Source organism: Rana temporaria, chromosome 5, assembly GCF_905171775.1.
Source record: "Rana temporaria chromosome 5, aRanTem1.1, whole genome shotgun sequence".
Taxonomy (NCBI): domain Eukaryota; kingdom Metazoa; phylum Chordata; class Amphibia; order Anura; family Ranidae; genus Rana; species Rana temporaria.
In genome coordinates this window covers 103,018,708-103,039,748 of record NC_053493.1, presented here as the reverse complement: position 1 = coordinate 103,039,748, position 21,041 = coordinate 103,018,708, and the positions used below count along the sequence as shown (strand labels likewise).

At 40.4% G+C, this 21,041-nt stretch overlaps 1 protein-coding gene across 5 annotated transcripts in view; it reads left to right on the top strand.

Annotated features, from left to right (window-relative positions):
• The window catches only part of TBC1D5 (TBC1 domain family member 5), a 723,038-nt gene that overhangs the window by 688,146 nt on the left and 13,851 nt on the right, over window positions 1–21,041 (top strand). For all 5 annotated transcript variants that reach the window (XM_040352961.1, XM_040352959.1, XM_040352957.1 and 2 more), the window contains one exon: window positions 19,513–19,592. In XM_040352961.1, coding sequence (XP_040208895.1) covers window positions 19,513–19,592 — 80 coding nt within the window. The remainder of the gene's footprint in view (window positions 1–19,512; window positions 19,593–21,041) is intronic.

Sequence of the window (21,041 nt, the reverse complement as noted above, 5' to 3'; positions counted from 1 at the left end):
CTGCCTAATCATCTGCAACTAATAATTTGAATAGATTTGTTAAACTGATATAATTATTGCTTTTGCATCTGAAGGCAGAACGCCAACAGAGCCAAACATCTCTTTTTGACAGTAACCAAGGTTTCAAAGATCAAAATGTTTATAGGTTTCTTTGGATTTAGGAGCGAAAACATTTTTCAGGCTTCCTTACTGATGCCAAATCTATTTTGCACGGTCTGTTGGCGAGACACGTTCCATACTGTTTGTAATCTTTTAAACATTGTTTTTCTTGTCAGCATCTTTGCTGGTTCTCATTATGAGTTGCTGATACTGTCAAATATTGTTTGGTTAGTATGAATTGTCACCAAGACCATGTTTTAATTTGTATAGATTACTTTATATAAAAATAGTTTCTCCTTTAGCAATATATAGGTATGTATACTGTATTGTATGGTCACCAACTTCAAACATGCACAAAACACGTAAAAAAAAAAAAAAAAAAAGAATAGCCATGTCACCTTGTCTCTATCTTATATCTGAAAGCCAAATTGAGCATCCAGTTTAAATATATGTTATGTGCATCAAAACAAAAGGTGTGCAAAGTCTTACAGATTGCTTCCCCTGTCAGCATGCCGCAGGGAAGGACTTTTCGTTGTATGGAAGCAGTTAACTCACTGCATAGGTCTGAGCTCTCTCATCAGTAAAACTCATGTTACCTGCTGTTGGAATTACTCTAGCCATGGGTAAGCAGGAGACGCATTGAACCTCTGCAGAAAGGCCACTGCTTTCCCACAGAGAGAAAGGGTCCTTCTCCACAGCATGCTGGCAGCCTTAAGCCGCGTACACACGATCATTTTTCGAGTTCTGAAAAACGACCAAAAAAAAATTTGAACATGCTCTATTTTCTCACAACGTTTTAAACTATGTCGTTTTTCGGGTTGTAAAAAATTATCGTGTGTGTGCTTTAACGACGTGAAAAAAACGTGCATGCTCAGAAGCAAGTTATGAGACGGGAGCGCTCGTTCTGGTAAAACTACCATTCGTAATGGAGTAAGCACATTCATCACGCTGTAACAGACAGAAAAGCGCGAATCGTCTTTTACTAACGGAATCAGCTAAAGCAGCCCCAAGGGTGGCGTCATCCGCATGGAACTTCCCCTTTATAGTGCCGTCGTACGTCACCGCGCTTTGCTAGAGCATTTTTAAAAAACTATGGTGTGTGAGCAACGTCATTTTAATGATGAAGTTGGAAAAACTTCGTTTTTTTCTACATGCCGAAAAGCGTCAATTTTTTTAATCCTGAAAAATGATCGCGTGTACGCGGCATAAGAGTTTGTTTTATTGCCTTTGAAATGTATTTTGCTGATTTAAATGGAAAGGTGTTTTGGGCTTTAAGTTATTAATAATTAGAGAGAAGCTGGGGATAACATTTCTGGTGTCTTTTTCGGGATTTGTCAATGATTTTTTTTTTTTTTTATGAAAACTCCTAAATTCAGGATTACTTTTATCAAGAACTAGACTTTAGTAGATTGAAGCACTGCTTATAACAAGTTCACCAGTACTTAAAGGGTCACTAAAGGATTTTTTTTTTTTTTTGCTGAAATGACTGTTTACAGGGTATAGAGACATAATAGTTAACCGATTCATTTTAAAAATGATTAAAAATAGATAAAAAAACAATTATATAATGTACCTGCAGTCTAGTTTAGTTTTTGCTGTTGTTTTCTGGTTCTCTGATGTACAGTGACAAAGAGCCAATATAGGGCAGTGGTGCTTTGTAAAACGAAACTGGATTGGTGCTGACACACAGTAATCACACCTCCTTGATTAGTCACCACAGTGAGAAATCTCCCAGTACTGTGGTTATCAGGAAACAGACAACCAGGAAGTGTCCAGAACAGAGAGGAATTACAGCAACATCAGAGCAAAAACGAACAATGAGGACATGAAACCAGGACTGCAGTAAGGTAAAGGAAGCTATTTAGCTAAAAAAAAAATCCTTTAGTGACCCTTTAATCCGTGTGTTCTTATTGGAATATCAGACATCATCCCAACTATCCACCCACTCAATATATTTACAAGGGAGCCTGACTTTAATTTCTCAGCATAAGGCTACTATTGGACAGAGCTGGCAGTGCAGGAACAAACCTAAATTGCAAGGTAGATCATGATGCTAAATAGACAGCAAAGCCTGGCATTGTCATTTTTACTAGGAAGAAACATACGATAAGCAATTGTCATTCAAAGAATGACAGCCCTGAAAGCTGAAAATTGGTCGTGGCAGGAAGGGGGGTGTCATGGACCTTGCAGTGCTGGAATGTTTCTACTTGAAATCCTAATTCATGTATTTCAGAAGATGGGACATTACTGACAGTTCATTGCAGGAGATACTGGACACATTACAAGTGGTTTAGTTGTCCTGACTAGGTCAATAGACAATGACCCTTCAATGCTTAGCTCAGGCTATTGAAATGCTAAGTGGAACCGGCTTGTGAAATACCTTTTATTGTGTTCTGCAGGTTACAAGCGGTTGTCAGAGACGGGACGTCTCTAGGAGATAATTACCTCCACTAAATGACTTTTAGAATGTGTGTTTGAAGATGTATGTGTTTACGCTAAAATACTTTGTATTGTTCTAAAGGTCAGAAGTCTCCTGTCCAGGAGTATTGAATTAGCATGTTATTATCTAAAGAAATGTAACCTCTCAGAGGTAGTAATTAAAGCGGTGGTTCCCCTAAAAATAAAATTTTAACATTGCTTTTCCCAAATAAATTACGATTAGAATCGGCCGGTTTTATAAAAAAAAAAAGGTCCGTACATACCGTTTGTTATTTTCGTTCCCACCGCCACTTCCGGGTACGATGCTGTCGGTGGGCGTTCCTAATTGATGGACAGGCATCCGACCGACGCATACATCGCGTCACGAGATGCCGAAAGAAGCCGAACGTCGGTGCGCATGCGCCGTATAGAGCCGCACCGACGTTCGGCTTCTTTCGGCATCTCGTGACGCGATGTATGCGTCGGTCGGATGCCTGTCCATCAATTAGGAACGCCCACCGCCAGCATCGTACCCAGAAGTGGCGGTGGGAACGAAAATAACAAACGGTATGTACGGACCTTTTTTTTTTATAAAACCGTCCGATTCTAATCGTAATTTATTTGGGAAAAGCAATGTTAAAATTTTATTTTTAGGGGAACCACCGCTTTAAGTTCTGCTAAATAGACCGGGCTATTGTGTACATTGATTACCCCCTGGGGCTTCTGTCTCAATACACATAATAGTCTTTCTATCCAAGCTATTGGACCAATCCCTGTTAACTATTTCAAGTCCTCATTTGCATGATTATGAGGACCTGAGTGAGGACTGCATATACTTTACAATTGACCAATAGGATAGCGGTTGTTGGGAGTGGGATGTTCTAAATTCTGTATAAAAGTGTGCTGTGTACTTGAAAATAAAGAGTCCTGTTTGAACTTACATACAGCCTGCCTGGTGTTTGTTCTTAATGGGTCTGAACGACACATAGCTGTAGTTCGGATCCCGGAACCTTGGATGACTGGACCATCAGACGTTGCAATCTGCAAGCTGACTCAATAGTAGCAGAGGAGTGTCGGGAGAGCAGAATCGGGCGAGCAAAGGATCTCGTCACAGGGGGGTTAAGTGCCCAGTAAGCAAGTGGTTAATAATAAGAGTGGCACACTCTGCAGCTGTCAGTGTCTAAACAGAGCACAGCTACTGGCTGTCATAGAGCTATGATGATTAAACAGGGAGAACCCCATTCTTCCTGTGTAACGAGAAAAGCTGATCTGTAGGTTTAAAAACTCGGGTTCTGCTCTGCATTCATTTAATATTTTCAGGAAAAAAGTACCGCATTCAAAGAAAACTTTGAGTTTTTTTGTTTTTTTTTCACCGGCACAAATCCGCTTTACCCTTATAACCCCTTCAAAAGCAGACCCCGGGGCAGGATTCAGTTACCATTACCACTAGCATGATTGCTTGAAGACTTTGGGAAAATTAAACTGAGAACCTTGCTTCCACCATTGCTTTCCGTATCACCCTGACTTGTGCCTGGTTAATGTTCTTCTTTACTTCACAGCTGCTTGACATTTCTTGGATGTCATCCATCTGCAATGTTGTTGTTCTTCCTTTTCTTTACTTTGCTCTCTTCCACAATCGTGCATAGCTCCTCTCCAACCGAGTTGCTTGTTATATAAAAAGAAAAATTGCAAAATAATGGTATTTTCTCTTTATTATTCCCTCCAACAGCCATGTTTTGCTTCACCTACTCTGCAGAACATCTTAATTTCAGATCATTCATGTAGCACCACAACTCAAAATCTGATCTTCTTTCTTTTAGAGACATTGTGAGTGAAAGTGTTACTGCTTCATACTTGAGAATGTACCAGTCTTCTCTCTGTGCTTCGAGGGAGGTTGTTCCTCATCAGCTATTTGGGTTTCCAGAAATTATGTTTGGCCTTGGCACTTCAGCTCTGATGTCATTTACGTTTTCATTATTCCAAGGCATTGGAAGTTGGCTTATGCTCTGTTTTATTGTTCAAGCATTATTATTTTTTTTCCTTTGTTGGTTAAAATCATGCTTTTTGACTTTTGAATATTTACTTGGATATAGACTTTTTTGCCCCTTTCTGCTATTTAATTATGTAAGCAGTTAGTCTTCCTCTGCAAGCAAAACTCTATTGTATGCATAGCTTATTGAATTCCAACAGCTTAACAAAAACCTTGAAACGCGTTGTCTGTATAGGTACTGAACAGCAGTGCAGAGAGAGGCGCATTCCTCTCTACTGTTATCGCATGTTTGCGTTTTGTATCCATCTTCATAATCCCCTGCTGTTTGTTATAGATAGACAGATCTTTTTCACTGTCACCCCTTTTAAAGAGAGATGTTTGGCTCAATCCAATGCCTTGACAAAGTCAATGAAGAATAGATATGTTTCCTGTAACTTGCTGTCTGTTATGATAGTCGGGTTATCAGTGTGGTGATGCTCTCGATGGTGCCATATTTTGGTTAAATGCCATATTACAAAGGGTTGATTTTGTCTTGAAGCTTGTACTAGTGCGGTTGCAGATTACTTTTCATAAAAAAAAACTTTTTTGTGTGGTATCAGGGCTGTTGTCCAATGCCTTTCACATTTTGTGGTTTTACTTTTCTTCAGGATTGCTACAAATTAGTATGTACCCATTCTTTACAAATTGCCTCATCTTGGTAAATGCCCCTTACAATTTGAGGAAACTCATTTACATTATTTCCTGTTCTTTTAATCTGTTTATTTGGTATTTCATCAATGCACGTGGCCTTGTTGTAACTCATGCTTTGCAGTGCGTTGAATTTCTTTCATTCTCATGCGTTATCTCCAAAGCCTCAGGTTGAGGGACAGCGTCCTGGATTTTCCACTTCTATATTGTTCCTCTATGTATTCTTTCCATCTCTGTGATTAGTACCTTTCTTATTTTATTTTCAAGCCATTTCAATTATTAACTGTTGGTTTTGGCGTTCGTTTCTTTACTTCCATGTTTATTTTCCTTCTTTCATTTATTTCTTCTAATTTATGTATTTTGTCACATCAGTCATTTCTTTATTTCTGGTTTGCTTGTCGACACAGTCTTTAGATTGCTTTTGTAATTTTCCTAATCTAACTTTGATCTGTTAACCCTTTTCTTTCCACTCATCAGAGCAAATCTTTCCTGATCCAGTTCTTTATTTTCTTTTGGTTGGTTTTTGGAATGACAGGGTCTGTTCTGCTTCTGCAATATAAGCCCTGAAAGTGTGATCTCGAGAGTTATCGAGAGATTTATAAAGATCTTTAAGCAAGTTCTTTCTAAATCCCGCGATAACTTGCGGCAGACCTCCGCAATGTCTCCTTGGAACAATGACAAAAACTCCCAGGAGACATTGCGGCATCGAGGAAGTGACCGAATACCCGCACACTACCTGATGAATTCATATACAGGAAGCGGCCAGTAACATAAAGGATTACTAAGGTTCGCCTGCCCCTGACAGTGACTCGAGCTGGGCATCATCGCTTAGTGAAGGATTGGCTCGGGCGGCTCGGCTGCTCTAGTCCTGCAAAGGGAACTGCGTTCCTGCTGTGAAAAAAGTGCAGGGACTCCATTCCCACGCGTTCCCGGAGGACTTGAGCCCTGCCGCCTACTATGTAATTATGTAACACAGTAGCTCAGTGGGGAGATTGCTGTACTAACATCAGATTGTTTGTACAGGATCTCAACCTGAGCTGTTCAGTATTTTTTTTTTATGAGCCCGCTGGTTTGAACAAAAATATATTTATAGTGTGTACTAGGCTTAAAGGGGTTGTAAAGGTTCGTTTTTTTATTTTCTAAATATAATCAGTCTATAATTTTAATGGTAGGTTTATTTTAAGAGCGAGAGACAGATCAACAACAAAAATATCCAGAAAAATGCATTTCAAAAAAGTTAAATTGATTTGCATTTTTATGAGTAAAATTAGTATTTGATCCCCATCAATCAGCAAGATTTCTGGCTCCCCGGTTCTCTTGCTCTCTTAAAGCGAATGCTCCTAATCTCAGATTGTTACCTGTATAAAAGACACCTGTCCACAGAAAGCAATCAATCAATCAGATTCCAATCTCTCCACCATAGCCAAGACCAAAGAGCTGTCCAAGAATGTCAGGGACAAGAATGTAGACCTACACAAGGCTGCAATTGGCTACAAGATCATTGCCAAGCAGCTTGGTGAGAGGGTGACAACAGTTGCGATTATTCGCAAATGGAAGAAACTCAAAATAACTGTCAATTTCCCTCGGTCTGGAGCTCCATGCCAGTGTTTGAAGAAAGAGAAATGCTGCCTTTGACCCCAAGAACACCATCCCTACCGTCAAATATGGAGGTGGAAACATTATGCTTTGGGGGTGTTTTTCTGCTAAGGGGCCAGGACATCTTCACCGCATCAAAGGGATGATGGGCAGGACCATGTACCCTCAAATCTTGGAGGAGAATCTCCTTCCCTCAGCCAGGGCATTGAAAATGGGTCCGTGGATAGGTATTCCACCATGACAATGACCCAAAACACATGGCCAAGGCTGCAACATAAGGTCCCGGAGTGGCCTAGCCAGTCTCCAGACCTTTATCTCATAGAAAATATGTGGAGGAAGCTGAAGGATTGAGTTACCAAATATCATCCTTGAAACCTTAATGACTTGGAGAGGATCTGCAAAGAGGAGTGGGACAAAATTCCTTTCTTAGATGTGTGCAAACCTTGTGGCCAACTACTAGAAACGTCTGACCTCTGTGATTGAAGTACGATGTCATGTTTTGCAAAGCGGTCACATTTTTTTTATTTCATTCATTAAAATGCAAATCAATTGATAACTTTTTTGAAATGCGTTTTTCAGAATTTGTTGTTGTTATTCTGTCTCTTACTGTTAAAATAAATCTACCATTAAAATTATAGATTGATCTTTTCTTTGTCAGTGATCAAACATACAAAATCAGCAGGGGATCAAATACTTTTTTTCCCTCACTCTATATACTGTCAACGTTATCAGTGCCATGCCTAATGTTGAAATCACCCTTCACAATTATCTCAGGCCTTCTTGTATTAGATCATATGTTACTAGAACCTTTTCTTTATTTGATGATACATCGAATATGTACACCTGCATTATGACTAACATGTTCTTCTCAAGTTGTATAATCATTCCATTTACAGAGTGATTATTTTATTACCACTTTTTTCACATGTGGTTTTAGTTTCACATTTATCAGGAAGGTTGCAACTTTCCTTCTTTGCAATTTGTTTTTGATGTTATCATTTTTTAAGTTCTATTTCTTTTTGTCAAGTGTGGGATGTATTTGTTTACTACTTTATCATATGTTTTTGACTTTCCTATTATGTCACTGCTCAGTCTGTCCACAAATCATCTTTCAGTTTTTACACTTCCGTAATTCTTCTAATTTTCCACGTTTCTATCTTAAAGCGGAGGTTCACCCAAATAACATCTATATCAGACCAACTTCTTTATACTTCTAACATGTATAGTCCGCATTTTTTTTTTTTTAGGCTGTACTTACCTTATAATCTATTAGCTGGATTCACATAGGGCGGCGTATATTTGAGCCGGCATAGCGTATCGTATTTACGCAACGCCGCCGTAAGTCAGAGAGGCAAGTGCTGTATTCACAAAGCACTTGCCTCCTAAGTTACGGCTGCGTATCGTAAATGGGCCGGCGTAAGCGCGCCTAATTCAAATTGTGAAGAGCTGGGCGTGTTTTATGTAAATAAACCATGACCTGACGTGATTGACGTTTTTAACGAACGACGCATGCGCCGTCCGTGGACATATCCCAGTGTGCATTGCTCCAAAGTACGCCGCAAGGACTTATTGGTTTCACGTGAACGTAAATTACGTCCAGCCCTATTCACGGAAGACTTACGCAAACAACGTAAATTTTTCAAAATTTGGCGCGGGAATGACGTCCATACTTAACATTGGCTAGTCCAGCTTTTTGTTGGACTAACTTTACGCCTGAAAACGCCTTACGTAAACGGCGTATCTTTACTGCGATGGGCAAGCGTTCGTTCGTGAATAAGCGTATCTCGCTGATTTACGCATTCTAGGCGTAAATCACCGTTCACGCCCCTAGCGGCCAGCGGAACTAGACAGCTAAGATACGACGGCGCAGGCAGTCATATCTTGGCTACATTTAAGTGTATCTCAATTTGAGAATACACTTAAATGTACGACGGCGCAGATTCAGAGTTACGACGGCGTATCTACTGATACGCCGGCTTAACTCTTTCTGAATCTAGCTATCTATTTGCAATCTGGCTTCCGGGTACTTCTCCCCGCGGGAGTAGGCGTTTCTATGCTGAGGAGGAATCTCATCTGGGAGGTCGCCCAGATGATTGACGTCCTTTCAGAAAAAGTTCCCCCCGGTAGATAAGGCCCCGCCCCCCGTATTGCGTAGGCGCGTCATGAGTCACAGCGTTAAGAAAGAAGCCGAACATTTAGGCCCCGTACACACGACCAAACATGTATGCTGAAACTGGTCCGCGGGCCAGTTTCAGCATACATGTTCGGTCGTGTGTAGGCGCGAGCGGGCCGAATTCCAGCAAACATTTGCCCGCCGGGCCTTTTCCCAGCGGGCCAATATTCCTGGACGTGTTTTAAAACTGTCCGCTGGAATCCTGCCCGCTCGGACATGTACGGTCGTCAGTACAGACCTACCGTACATGTCCGAGCGCCCGCCGTCCCTCGCATGCGTCAAATGACTTTGACGCATGCGTGGAAGCCTTTAAATGGCAGGCCCGCCCACGTCGCCGCGTCATCGCCGCGGCGACGACGCGGACACGCCCCGCGTAGTGTTTACGCGCGGACTTCTGTACGATGGTTAGTACAACCATCGTACAGAAGCCCTCTGGCAGGCATGTACGGTGAAAACGGTCAGACGGACTGCTTTCATCGTACATGTTTGCTCGTGTGTACCGGGCCTTAGAGTTGCGAATCGGCTCTATACGGCACCTGTGCACCGACTAGGAGCCTGTAGAGCTGTCTGCGCAGGCGCCATATTGAGCCGACTTGCAGCTCTGAATGTTCGGCTTCTTTCGGAAACTCCGTAACGCGCCTACACAGTACGGGGGGCTGGGCCTTATCCGCCGGGGGGAACTTTTTCTGAAAGGACGTCAATCATCTGGGCGACCTCCCAGATGACATTCCTCCTCAGCATAGAAACGCCTACTCCCGCCGGGAAAAGTACCCGGAAGCCGGATTGCAAATATAAATTATAAGGTATGTACAGCCTAAAAAAAAAAAAATGCGGACTGTACATGTTAGAAGTATAAAGAAGTTGATCTGATATAGATGTTATTTGGGTGAACCTCCGCTTTAAGTCTTCTTTTCTTTAAGCATTTTGCTTGATGGTGACCTGGGAAACCTTAAGATTGATTTTATTTCTCCCATATTCACATACAGATTGGATTTTAGTTCCATGATCACATTGGTTTTGGTTCTTGCGTTTTGTAGTTCACTGTTTTATGAAATGAGTACCAGAGCTGCATTATTCATGCAATGGAGTGTTACAAGGCTCTGCCACTAGCAGTCTGCAGATGGGATTTTAGACCACAAAATGCCCCTTTCTATTTGAAAGTGAACAACACTTCTAATTATCTTGAAAAATGCTGACAGAATATACAAATGTGAATCTCTCATGGAACCAAGTCACCACAAGAATCTATGATCACTAATGGGCTTATAAAATGTTAACTCTAGAGAAAAATATTCTCAAAGAAAAGTGGAGGTTCTGTTATTAAGAAGAATTGTTGAGATACCTTGTTTTGCTTTCTTTGTGAATAAAAGATGAAATCTGACTGGTTTTTGTAGGCAATACCTTTTCCTCCAAATTCCTTTGCTTTAGTTTCCAGGCAACAAAAAAGCTGCTTTTAATTTAAATCTGGGACTCTTGAACACAATTGGATATTTTCGGTAAGATAGAATGTTTAAGCAACCTTTTGCTTTGATGCATTGTGTCAATTTCCTGTAATACTAGCATTTATATTTATTAGCAGAATTACTGAAAAAAAAGGAAGAACTTAGCTTCCAGATATAGGCCATAATGTACGTGTTTCTTTTCAAATCATCTGGAAAATGTCAGAGTACAGAAATAAATTGTACTTTGTAAAGTTCCAAGCTTAGCTGTCCTACACAGAATTGCACTGCTAATTGTTCCTATAGAGAAATATTGCTGCTCACATGAATGCACTTTATGACCCGGAGCCATATTTTTTTCCGCTTTGCGAATCAGTAGGCCGTAACTATACAGATGGACAAATGTGCCGATACTGTTTGTCCTGATTGTACAATAGGAAGAGATTTGTGCCGTAAGGTATACCTTATAAATGTTTACTTTCTTTGAGTATAAAATAGCGCGTGCCCCTTGCTCAGCTACTTCTGTACATGAAAATGTATGCTGCAGGAACGCATTGGTTGCTATGGAAATGTACAATCTACATGTATTAATAGAAATGTTCAGCTTCTCAGGTGAATCTTCTTTTTGAATTTACTTTAAAATAAAACATTTGTTGTCATTTTTACTGTCCTAGAGTGAGTGAGTGAGAAACTTGTATAGCGCAACAAATGCGAACTTAATCGCCTCAAGGAACATTTAATAATGTAAGCTTTATGGACAACATTTAACTATATGTATGTAGTACCCCCTTACTTCTTGAAGGTAGTTGGACATTCCCAGGGATCAGGTGGGCTGACATTTCACCTCAGGGTTGAGTTTTTGACTTACAGTTGGGTTGTGGGCAAATGAGTATCCATGTTTGAGATGCTTGAAAAGTTTATTTGCCACTATAAACTTCATGGATAGAGGGTTAGGGCACAGGACACCCCAAAGCACACAGCACACTCTAGAATTCTACTTGGTCCCCACAGGTAAAAAGGATCTGTCAGACTGTCACCCTGTGATTCTTGAGCACTCGACTGTAGAGAAGACGCAGTATTGGACTTCCTGGGCATGGCACCAATCTCCCTGCAAGGTCTAAGACAAATTACATTTTTACTTGAACCTCCTACAGCCAAAGTTGGTGTTTATTCCCAGGATCAGCTCACTCCCTCTAGAAAAGCTACATCTATTAAGACAGTGTGAGTCTGGGCCCCCAGACTCAGGCTTTGTCTTGTGAACACATGTTCATTAGACAGCAAGCCTGCAAGGACAGAAAGCATCAGCGCTTAAAGGGAGCTTCCAAAAACAGCCACCTGAAGGTCACCCCAAATATTTGTGTCCTCCTTTAGCATGCACCACTGGCAATACATCTAGCTGTGCAAGGAGGCATAAATATTAATATTGCTGATTATTGGATCTTCCTACATTATTGCCGTTGACACTTCTCATCAGGCAGAGGCAAGCAATAACCAGGCTGTAAAGAACACTCAACAGATAGCAGGACTTTACATGCCATTTTTTCATACTTATAGTGTAAAGTGAAAATAATTTTGTTTTTAAGATTTTCCCTCCCTTTCTTTTTCTGGCAGGAGGTGGTAATTATGACATTAAATAAGGGGAAATCTTTCTAACAGGGAGACAGCAATAATACACTTTTAGTAGAGTGAAGAAGGAATAGAATACATATTTGTGTTTATTGATCATGCACATGGCTAAGGATTTAGGATATAGGTTGCCCAATACTGAGACATGATGCAGTAGTAAATGTACTCAAGAAAAGTCTAGGGAATAGCTAGACACTATTGTAATAATATGAAGAACTCTCTCCCAGAATAGCTGTAGTACAGGGCACTGCCATCACATGTGAAACAGTCTCTTCCTCTTTTTTTCATTTCCAGCATTGATTTAGGATCGTGGAAAGATTATGTGGCATAAGGAGGGGGTTATATACCACCTTGAATAAACTATATACTGTAGCTATGGTCTGCTATGAATTTCACTTGGAACCAGCGATCTTTGGCAAAGTACATTCCAGGTGGAAATCATGTTGTGGTCAAGGGATCAGGAATCATAGGGATTTATGCCAATTTTGTTTTTGAGGGCGTCAAATGAGCAAGATTAACTCTTGGAATAGCACTCTTCCAAATGTGCTAGAGAGTGTTTTTTTTTTACAAGTGAAAAACACTAGGGGTAGTTTTATTGGAATTTGATGCATGACAGAGGCATGGTAAAGCATTTATCTTCAAAACTGCTGCTCTCCCAAACCATGACAAGCATGGCTTTTCCCAGTTTTTAATATCCTGTTTTAGGTTCCTAAACATTGATTGGAAGTTATCAGGATAGAGTTTTAATAGAGTTGTCAGTAGTTGTATCCCTATGTAAGTAATTGCCCCCATACGCCATGTAAATAGGGACTTTTGTTGCCACTTCCTAAAAGTTTTGGCGGGTGGGGGGTAATCTTCAACGTATAATGATTTTGTATAGGTTATTATTAAATTTGAGAGTTTACTAAAGACTACCAATTATTTTAGTCATTTGGGTTAAGTAGTAAATGGTTCTGACAGAAAAAGGCACATATTATCAGTGAAAGCCGCTATTTTATATTCTTTAATTATAAAACATTTTAGGATTTAGGATTGGACGGCATGCGGTGGAGAAAGGGTTCAAGAGTCAGTATAAAGATAATTGGGGATAGGGGACATCCCTCTCTTGTTCAATGGCTGATTTTGAAGGTAACCGACAGGTGTTCATTAATTTTCACCCTGTCCTGTGGGTTGGAACATAATTCTTGTATTCTAGTACACATTATTTCTCCAAGCCGTACCGAGGCAGGTGCAGCTTCTATATTATCCCAGGCACCCTTGTAAAAAGGATAGCGTTGTGCGTAAAGTAGTCCCTCAAGCAGGTTTAAATGACTTTAAGACTGGTTGGATCGCTCAACAATGAAGATTAAAGTTTACATATCTTGGATCTGCATTCTGTCTCTGTGAAAAGCAAAGTCATGGTGATGTGGTAAAGATCCAAAATAATCATTGTTTGATAGTGGCAGACTTAAGATAGGTCAGGTCTGGTTGTGATAGAAATAGATAATCTATTCTGGAGTATTCTTTTGTGTGGATGGGAGAATTAAGTATAAGCTTTCATGTTAGGATTTAAGGCACACCATTTGTCATGTAAAGTCAGAGTTGAAAGTTGGAGCTTAAAGTGAAACTTCACTTGAAATGAAAGTTCCGCTCCTCCTACCCCCTACATATTGGTTGGTCTTTATTTTTCTCTGAGCGCATGTATCTTTTTTTGAGAGGTACCCTCTCCCACTTCCGAAATTCATACTCAGGCAAAAATTACTAAAGCTTAGCCTGCCCCCCCCCCCCCCCCCGTTGGCCCTAAACCCCCTGGGTCATGTCAAACATCCCAAGAGGCTGTGGGACCAGTGTGAAAGCACCATGCAATCTTGTGCATGAGCATTGGGGAGTCGTATATGAAACAACAGGAAGTCAACTCCCACATCCAAGATGGTGGCATTGAGGATTCAAAGCCTGGTGAAGAACTGGCATGGGTGAAGACATGCTAAAATCCTGGAATGCTAGATGTCTTTTTGTTAAAAAATCATCATCTACCCTAGATGTACCAAAGCCCCTCATGAGATTGATACATACTATTTGTATTGCACTACATTGAGCGATTGCCCTTAATTGGAAATCTACTGCAGTTCCATTCTCACAAGTTATCTTGCGTGTGAATCAGATAATGTTATCTGAGAAAATATTTCATACATTGCATGACTCAATGCCTACCTATGAAGCTAAGTGGAACCCTTTGGTTATTTATCGTTTACTAGAATGACCAATTGTTTTCTTTTTCTTTTTGACCTGTCTTGGTCGCTGTTTGGTTGTGTTTTTCATTTAGAAACTGGACTCATCATACCACACCAAGTACTGTACTTTGAGTTTCATTGAGTTTGTTCACAACAATGGGTACATCATTGTAAAGTATTGTCTGAAGTATAATTTTTTCATCTTTTTTGTACGGATTTATATTTGATACCAGTTTGTATTGTAAACTACCTTTTCCTAATAAAAACGCTTAAGTAAAAAAAAAATCAAAAAAAATCATCAGCTACAGTATTTGTAGTTTCTGACTGTTAACTTTTTAAAAGAAGAGACCAAAGTTCCTTTTTAATTTGATGTAATGTCTGGTCAGGAATAGAGGATGCTCCAGAAGAAATGTCCACAAGGGGTTTAAATCTGTAGTAAACCGCAGCATGTAAAAAAAAAAAAAAAAATCCCCTGCAGGACAATGGCATATTGTGATAGTATGCATCACTTACTAGCACATTATGAAATACTTATGTTAGAACAAAGCCCTCCAGCGGTGTGCTGTCACTGATAACAGGGCTTCCATCCTCACTTGGTCTTCCATCCGAGTTCTTTACTCCATTGCATGCGTGCGGAAGCCCTTGGCTCCGGCACGGAGCTCTGAAGGTCCGGCATGGTATGCCAGGCCTTCAGAGCACGTTTGCCAGTGACGTCACCGGCTGCATCCAGTGTGAATATCTCCTAAACACAACGGCCCAGATTCTCGTATCTGGGCGTAAAACTGCGGCGGCGTAACGTATGTCATTTATGTTACGCTGCCGCAAGTTTTACAGGCAAGTGCTTTATTCACAAAGAACTTGCCTGTAAAGTTGCGACGGCGTAGCATAAATCCCCCGGCGCAAGCCCGCCTAATTCAAATAAGCCGGGTAGGGGGCGTGGATCATTTAAATTAGGCGCGTTCCCGCGCTGAACGTACTGTGCATGCGCCGTTCCTAAAATTTCCCGACGTGCATTGCGCTAAATGACGTCGCAAGGACGTCATTGGTTTCGACGTGAACGTAAATGGCGTCCAGCCCCATTCACGGACGACTTACGCAAACGACATACATTTTTAAATTTCGACGCGGGAACGACGGCCATACTTAACATTGGTTGCCCCTCATATAGCAGGGGAAACTTTATGCGTCGCAAATCTAACGTAAACGTCGTAACTTCACTGCGTCGACCGCGCGTACGTTCGGGAATTCGCGTATTTTGCTAATTTGCATACTCGACCAGGAAGGCGACACCTAGCGGCGAAAAAAAAATTGCATTTAAGATCCGTCAGCGTAAGAGCCTTACGCCTGTCAGATCTAATGTTTATCTATGCGTAACTGATTCTAAGAATCAGTCGCATAGATACGACGGCCCAGATTAGGACTTACGACGGCGTACATTGCGTTGCACCGTCGTAAGCCCTTTGAGAATCTGGGCCAACAAGTTTGTGAGATATTCATTGTACCTATAGGTAAGCCTTATTATAGGTTACATAGATACAAGTGCAAAATAGGAGTTCATTACAACTTTAAGGGGTACAATCAAATCACTACGTAGGATTAGAATGCCAGATTGAAATGCGATTAGAATTTCACAGGTTGTTCACACCAAGTGTACTTTTTTCCCATCCTGTCAGGTTTTTGCTGCTCCCTTAAGAGAGTTTAAATAGAATTAATTAATAGAATTAACGCAATAGAATAAATTATATAGTGAAGTGGTAATTTAAAAATTGAGCTGGGATATACTTATACCTTATTTATTTTTTTGAGCAAAACATTTTTTTATTTTTATTTAACAGCTTGCTATGTTATAAAAGGTCAGATCAGATTACACCTCCAATTCCTCTGGATCAGCTATCAGAAGATGTAAAATATTTGACTTGCAGGATGAACACAAGAAATCTTGACATCTGTTATGTCTGATAAAAAAAAAAAAAAAAAAAAAAAAACATGTTCTGGGGTGGTTATTCTGTCTAGCAGCCAAATAGTGCATCTCAGAAAAAGTCTCTTCTGGTCTCTTGAGCACATTGCCTGCTCTTCCATTCCAAAATCATCCATCAATTTTTACTAGCTATTTATTTTCTGACACTCCACAGTCCTCTATGGAATAACAGCTGCTGCAAAGAATGTTAAGAAGGTATAAGTGTGAGGTTGTGGGTCAGGGCATTGGGTTGTCTGCTGGATGAAGGACAGAAATTAAAAAAAAAAATCCCACCTGTCTGCTACTATGATGCTTGAGGAGTCAATGCCTGATCTGCTATTTGGGCCCATGTCTGAAATCCCACCACAGGCAGATGTGTGTGTCTGGCTAGTGTGCCTTCCTGATAAAGCTACCTGTGAAACATGTTGAAGCCACTACTTTTCTAGGAACTCATAGAGACACCTGTAAATAGGAATGGCTGTGCACTATATGTACTGACAATTAAGGGGTCATGACCAATTTTATATGATGTTATACATTGTATAATAAAGTATATTGATTTTATTTAAGATAATGTGAAGTTCAAGTCTTTTTGGTGCCTGAAAATTCACACATTTCCAGTTTTCAATTTGCTTACATTAGTGTTTTGAAACTCGTGCAATTTTTCATATATTCTTGAATGTGTTTTCTAAGTTGATGGGTATCTTCTCTATTAAAATACATGTAAATGTACCAAGTTTTTATTATGCAGTTCTGTTGATCTCTATGCTAGATGCATTTATGTGGCTTTCCATGTATTTTGTCACACCAAAAAGTAAAGTTTCAACAGGGCTAATTCTGCAACTTGATAAGGATTTTACTCGATATATAACTCCTGTAAAAATTCTTGCACTAGTTGACAGTTGTTTTTTTGACCAGAATGGATCTGACAACCTAATCTGTGCCCCCCTGATGGAAAATGTCCCCTGAATTGGACACTGAAATAGGAAGTCAAGGGAAATAACCGCAGTCGACACCAATAGCAATCCAGCTGAGGTTGCAAGTCTGCCCCATTCTATCCAAAATAGAGCTACAAAATCAGAGAAAAGTGCAGAAAGCGTAATTTGTATCCACAAGCCTATACTTACCTGAAAGTGGCAGTCACAGGAATGTAACTATTCAGTCAGTAATTATTACGGTTGTGCAGAACTACTTTATTTTTGGTTAGATTTATAGTTTCAGCTTCCTTTGTGTGAGACTGACACTTTCGATAGAGTGCAAGAGTTCATCTGAAGTTGGCAATCTGTCACCTGCATGTCCCTATGAAAGTATGACAAAGACATTAATAAAAATCTGACACATTCCAACTCTTCTGTTTGTTTGTGTCTCCGGTACCCTTAGAGAGATAGACCATCGCTTTATGATGTGACAGTTAGTAGTTAAGGCAAATTTCCCAATAGGAAAGATAGAATGCAACACAAACTAGCCTGAGCTTCTAATGTTTCCACATATTTAAAATTAAAAGGGTTGAAAATTACTCCACAAGATGGCTGCAAATATTTAGTTCGAACCAACTGGAATGATGTGTTCAGTGACATGGTGACAGCCTTTTTGCATGTATGTCAACACAATATGATCACCTCTACTAGACTTGCACAGCTCTGCCACTCCTTGTGCTGCTTCTCTTATTCTCAATCTGAGCCCTTGTTGTACAGTAGACTGCAAGAGGCTGATACCAGGTCAAATTCAGATACCTACACTTCTTGAGAAAAAAGCCTAAAAGGGGTTGTAAAGGTAAAAAATGTTTTCCCTAAATAGCTTCCTTTACCTTAGTGCAGTCCTCCTTCACTTACCGCATCCTTTGATTTTGCTTTCAAATGTCCTTATTTCTTCTGAGAAATCCTCACTTCCTGTTCTTCTGTCTGTAACTACACACAGTAATGCAAGGCTTTCTCCCTGGTGTGGAGAAAGCCTCTTGAGGGGGAGGGGGCGAGCAGGCAAGTCAGGACTCTCTCTCTGTACTTTGCAGATAGAGAAAGGAGCTGTGTGTTAGTGTGTGTCCTCACACTCCTGCTCGCCCCCTCCCCCTTCAAGCGGCTTTCTTCACACCAGGGAGAAAGCCTCCCATTACTGTGTGGAGTTACAGACAGAAGAACAGGAAGTGAGGATTTCTCAGAAGAAATAAGGACATTTAAAAGCAAAATCGAAGGATGAGGTAAGTGAAGGAGGACTGCACTAAGATAAAGGAAGCTATTCAGGGGATTTTTTTGTACCTTTACAACCCCTTTAAGGAATAGAGAGCTGCATTAATTGTGTATTTTTTAATATCTACCTGAAGTTCAGCTTTAAATCCAGAGAAAAGATGACCTCATATCCAATAAAATTCTAATAAAGGAGCAACATGACTTAAGCTGTATTTAAAAATTGAATTACTGTATATTTGCTATCCCGCTTTGCTCCTGTAGCTTCATCAATATGTAAGAATTGATTTGCTGGTAGAAATTTTCAACAACAAGCATCAGCTACCGCAAGGTTAATTACATATTAGGTAAATGAGATGATTTGATTTAAGAGGTTTAATTTGTATTCCTATTGTTTCTCTCTGTTATTATGTGGAAATTGCACACAAAGAAATCCATGTGAAATACTTGCTGTAAGACACAAAAGAAACAGCAATGATAGTATGTCCTTAGTCTAGATTACTGGTGCACAACACACAGCCTGCGGACCCTAGTTAACACCTCTGTGTGAGGCCCGTGGGCTATTGGCCACCATATAGATAGCAGAGTGGCATTTGGGAGCCGGGCGCTGGAATGCTTCAGTGTTCCGTTACCTGCCACTAAAAGAAAGACTGTAAGACAGGGTCATGTCCACCCCCAATACAAGTTAAGTCCCAACATGGGGTAAGAAAGAGCATGTGATAGGTAAGGGATCACTAGTGGGGGGGGGGGGCGGTTAAATGCCATCACCAGAAATGGAGATTTCATTTCACTACCATGACCTCCAATGCAGGAAGAAGAAGGGGGTCAACTTCCACTGCCATGTGACCACCAGTGCAGGAAGGGTGGTCAACTTTAACCACCATGTGACCACCAGTGCAGGAAGGGGAAGGGTGGGTCAATTTTTACTGCCATGACCTCCAACACAGGAAGGGGTAGGTGGTAACTTTCATTGGGGGTTAACTTTTACTGCCATGATTACTATTAGGGAAGGGGAATGTGGGAGTTAACTTTCTTTGCCATGACCACCAAAAGCATGTATGACCACCATTACCAAATAACTTGTATGTACATTTTGTATACATTCAAATTGTTTTACTATTGTCTTTTGTGGCTCAGGTCATATCCAAGATGCTATATTACAAGAGAAGCTGGAAAGAGAAGATAAAATCCAGGTGTCTCTAGCTGTACTAAAGCAGGTATGTATAGCTATATTTCACAATATGTTTCTTTTACATGTGAGAATCCATTAAGTACACACTGTGGTGCTAAGCCCATTCACCTGCCATCATCTGTTCCGTGACTCATAAGGCCATTCTTATAGGACAGGGTTGGCAGGGCTTAGCTCTGAAGTCAAGTAGGTCAAGCTCCTAGTAACCAAATGAAACCAGTTTCGGAGTGATGCACAGAAGAGGACATTCAGGCCAGTAAATGTGATACCAGAAACCTTATGCTACCTGTATTTAAAGAGAGTTTTAAAAAGGAAGGCTGTCGGATTCACCCTACAGTAAATAATAGAAATACAGTTATATTGATGTTTTCCTTCTGCAAAAAAAATGTTTCTGGATTCAATATTTCTGATTCACTGACTTAGAACAAGCTAACTGAACTGATCTAATTGTTCCCTGGGAAAGTATTATTTTTATTTAATCAGTATGGTAAAAAAAAAAAAATCTGATCTAACAGTCGCAATGGTAGCCTACATACACTCTCATTCAGTACAGGGTTACTTTAAAGGCTAACGCCACTTTTGTGGGTACAAAATAGCAAATGAAAATAAATCAGTATAGCAATATAGTATATACAGTTACAACTTTTGTTTTCAATTTGCAGCACTGTAATTTTCTATAAAATGCAATGCAATATGGCAACCTAGAGATGTTCTGTACACAGATGGTGTACAGAACTCCCCCCACATATGGCAATTCCTGCTTGTGTGATTGCCTTCATAATTTTTTCAGAAGTCTGCATTAAGGTACAAGTCAGGTTTTGGGAATCCGGTGCAATAAAAATGTAACTTTTGGTGAGATGCTCCTAAAGGGAAATCACTTCTGAGGCTCCATTCACACCTAGGCGATTGGAATTACGGGCGAAATTGCCGCGATTCTGCCCGAGATTCCAAATTGTTGCAAAATACATTTGCAATGCCCTTACTTTTTAATGGCACCCTAAGCGTGGTGCAGTTTAGCCGCGATAAATTATGCTGCAATCACAAAGCTTATCGCTCATGAAGAAGCTTCTTTTGGGCGACAGCGTCACGCATTTTGATTTGCTTCAATTGCAGCGCGATATATCGTCGCCCGCTTTTCTGGAAATATCTCCTTAACCATGCAGGTTAAGGAGATATTGCAAGCACCTACAGGTAAGTCTTAATGTAGGCTTACCTGTAGGTGCAAGTAAACCATGAGGGTATATAACCACTTTAATTGAACAACCTGAAGTTAGAAGCTAACCACCAGATTCTGAGTGTTCCGGTTTTAGTTCATCTCCCCTAAGGGTCTGTGTATAAATCAGACACGATTCAAACATTTTCTATTCAATTCGATTGGAAAAATGTATGAATCCTGTGTTAAATGTATGTAAACCTTGCGTGAAGACATAGAAAATGTCCCTTCTGAACATTCTAGGAGTACACAACTACCCTACAG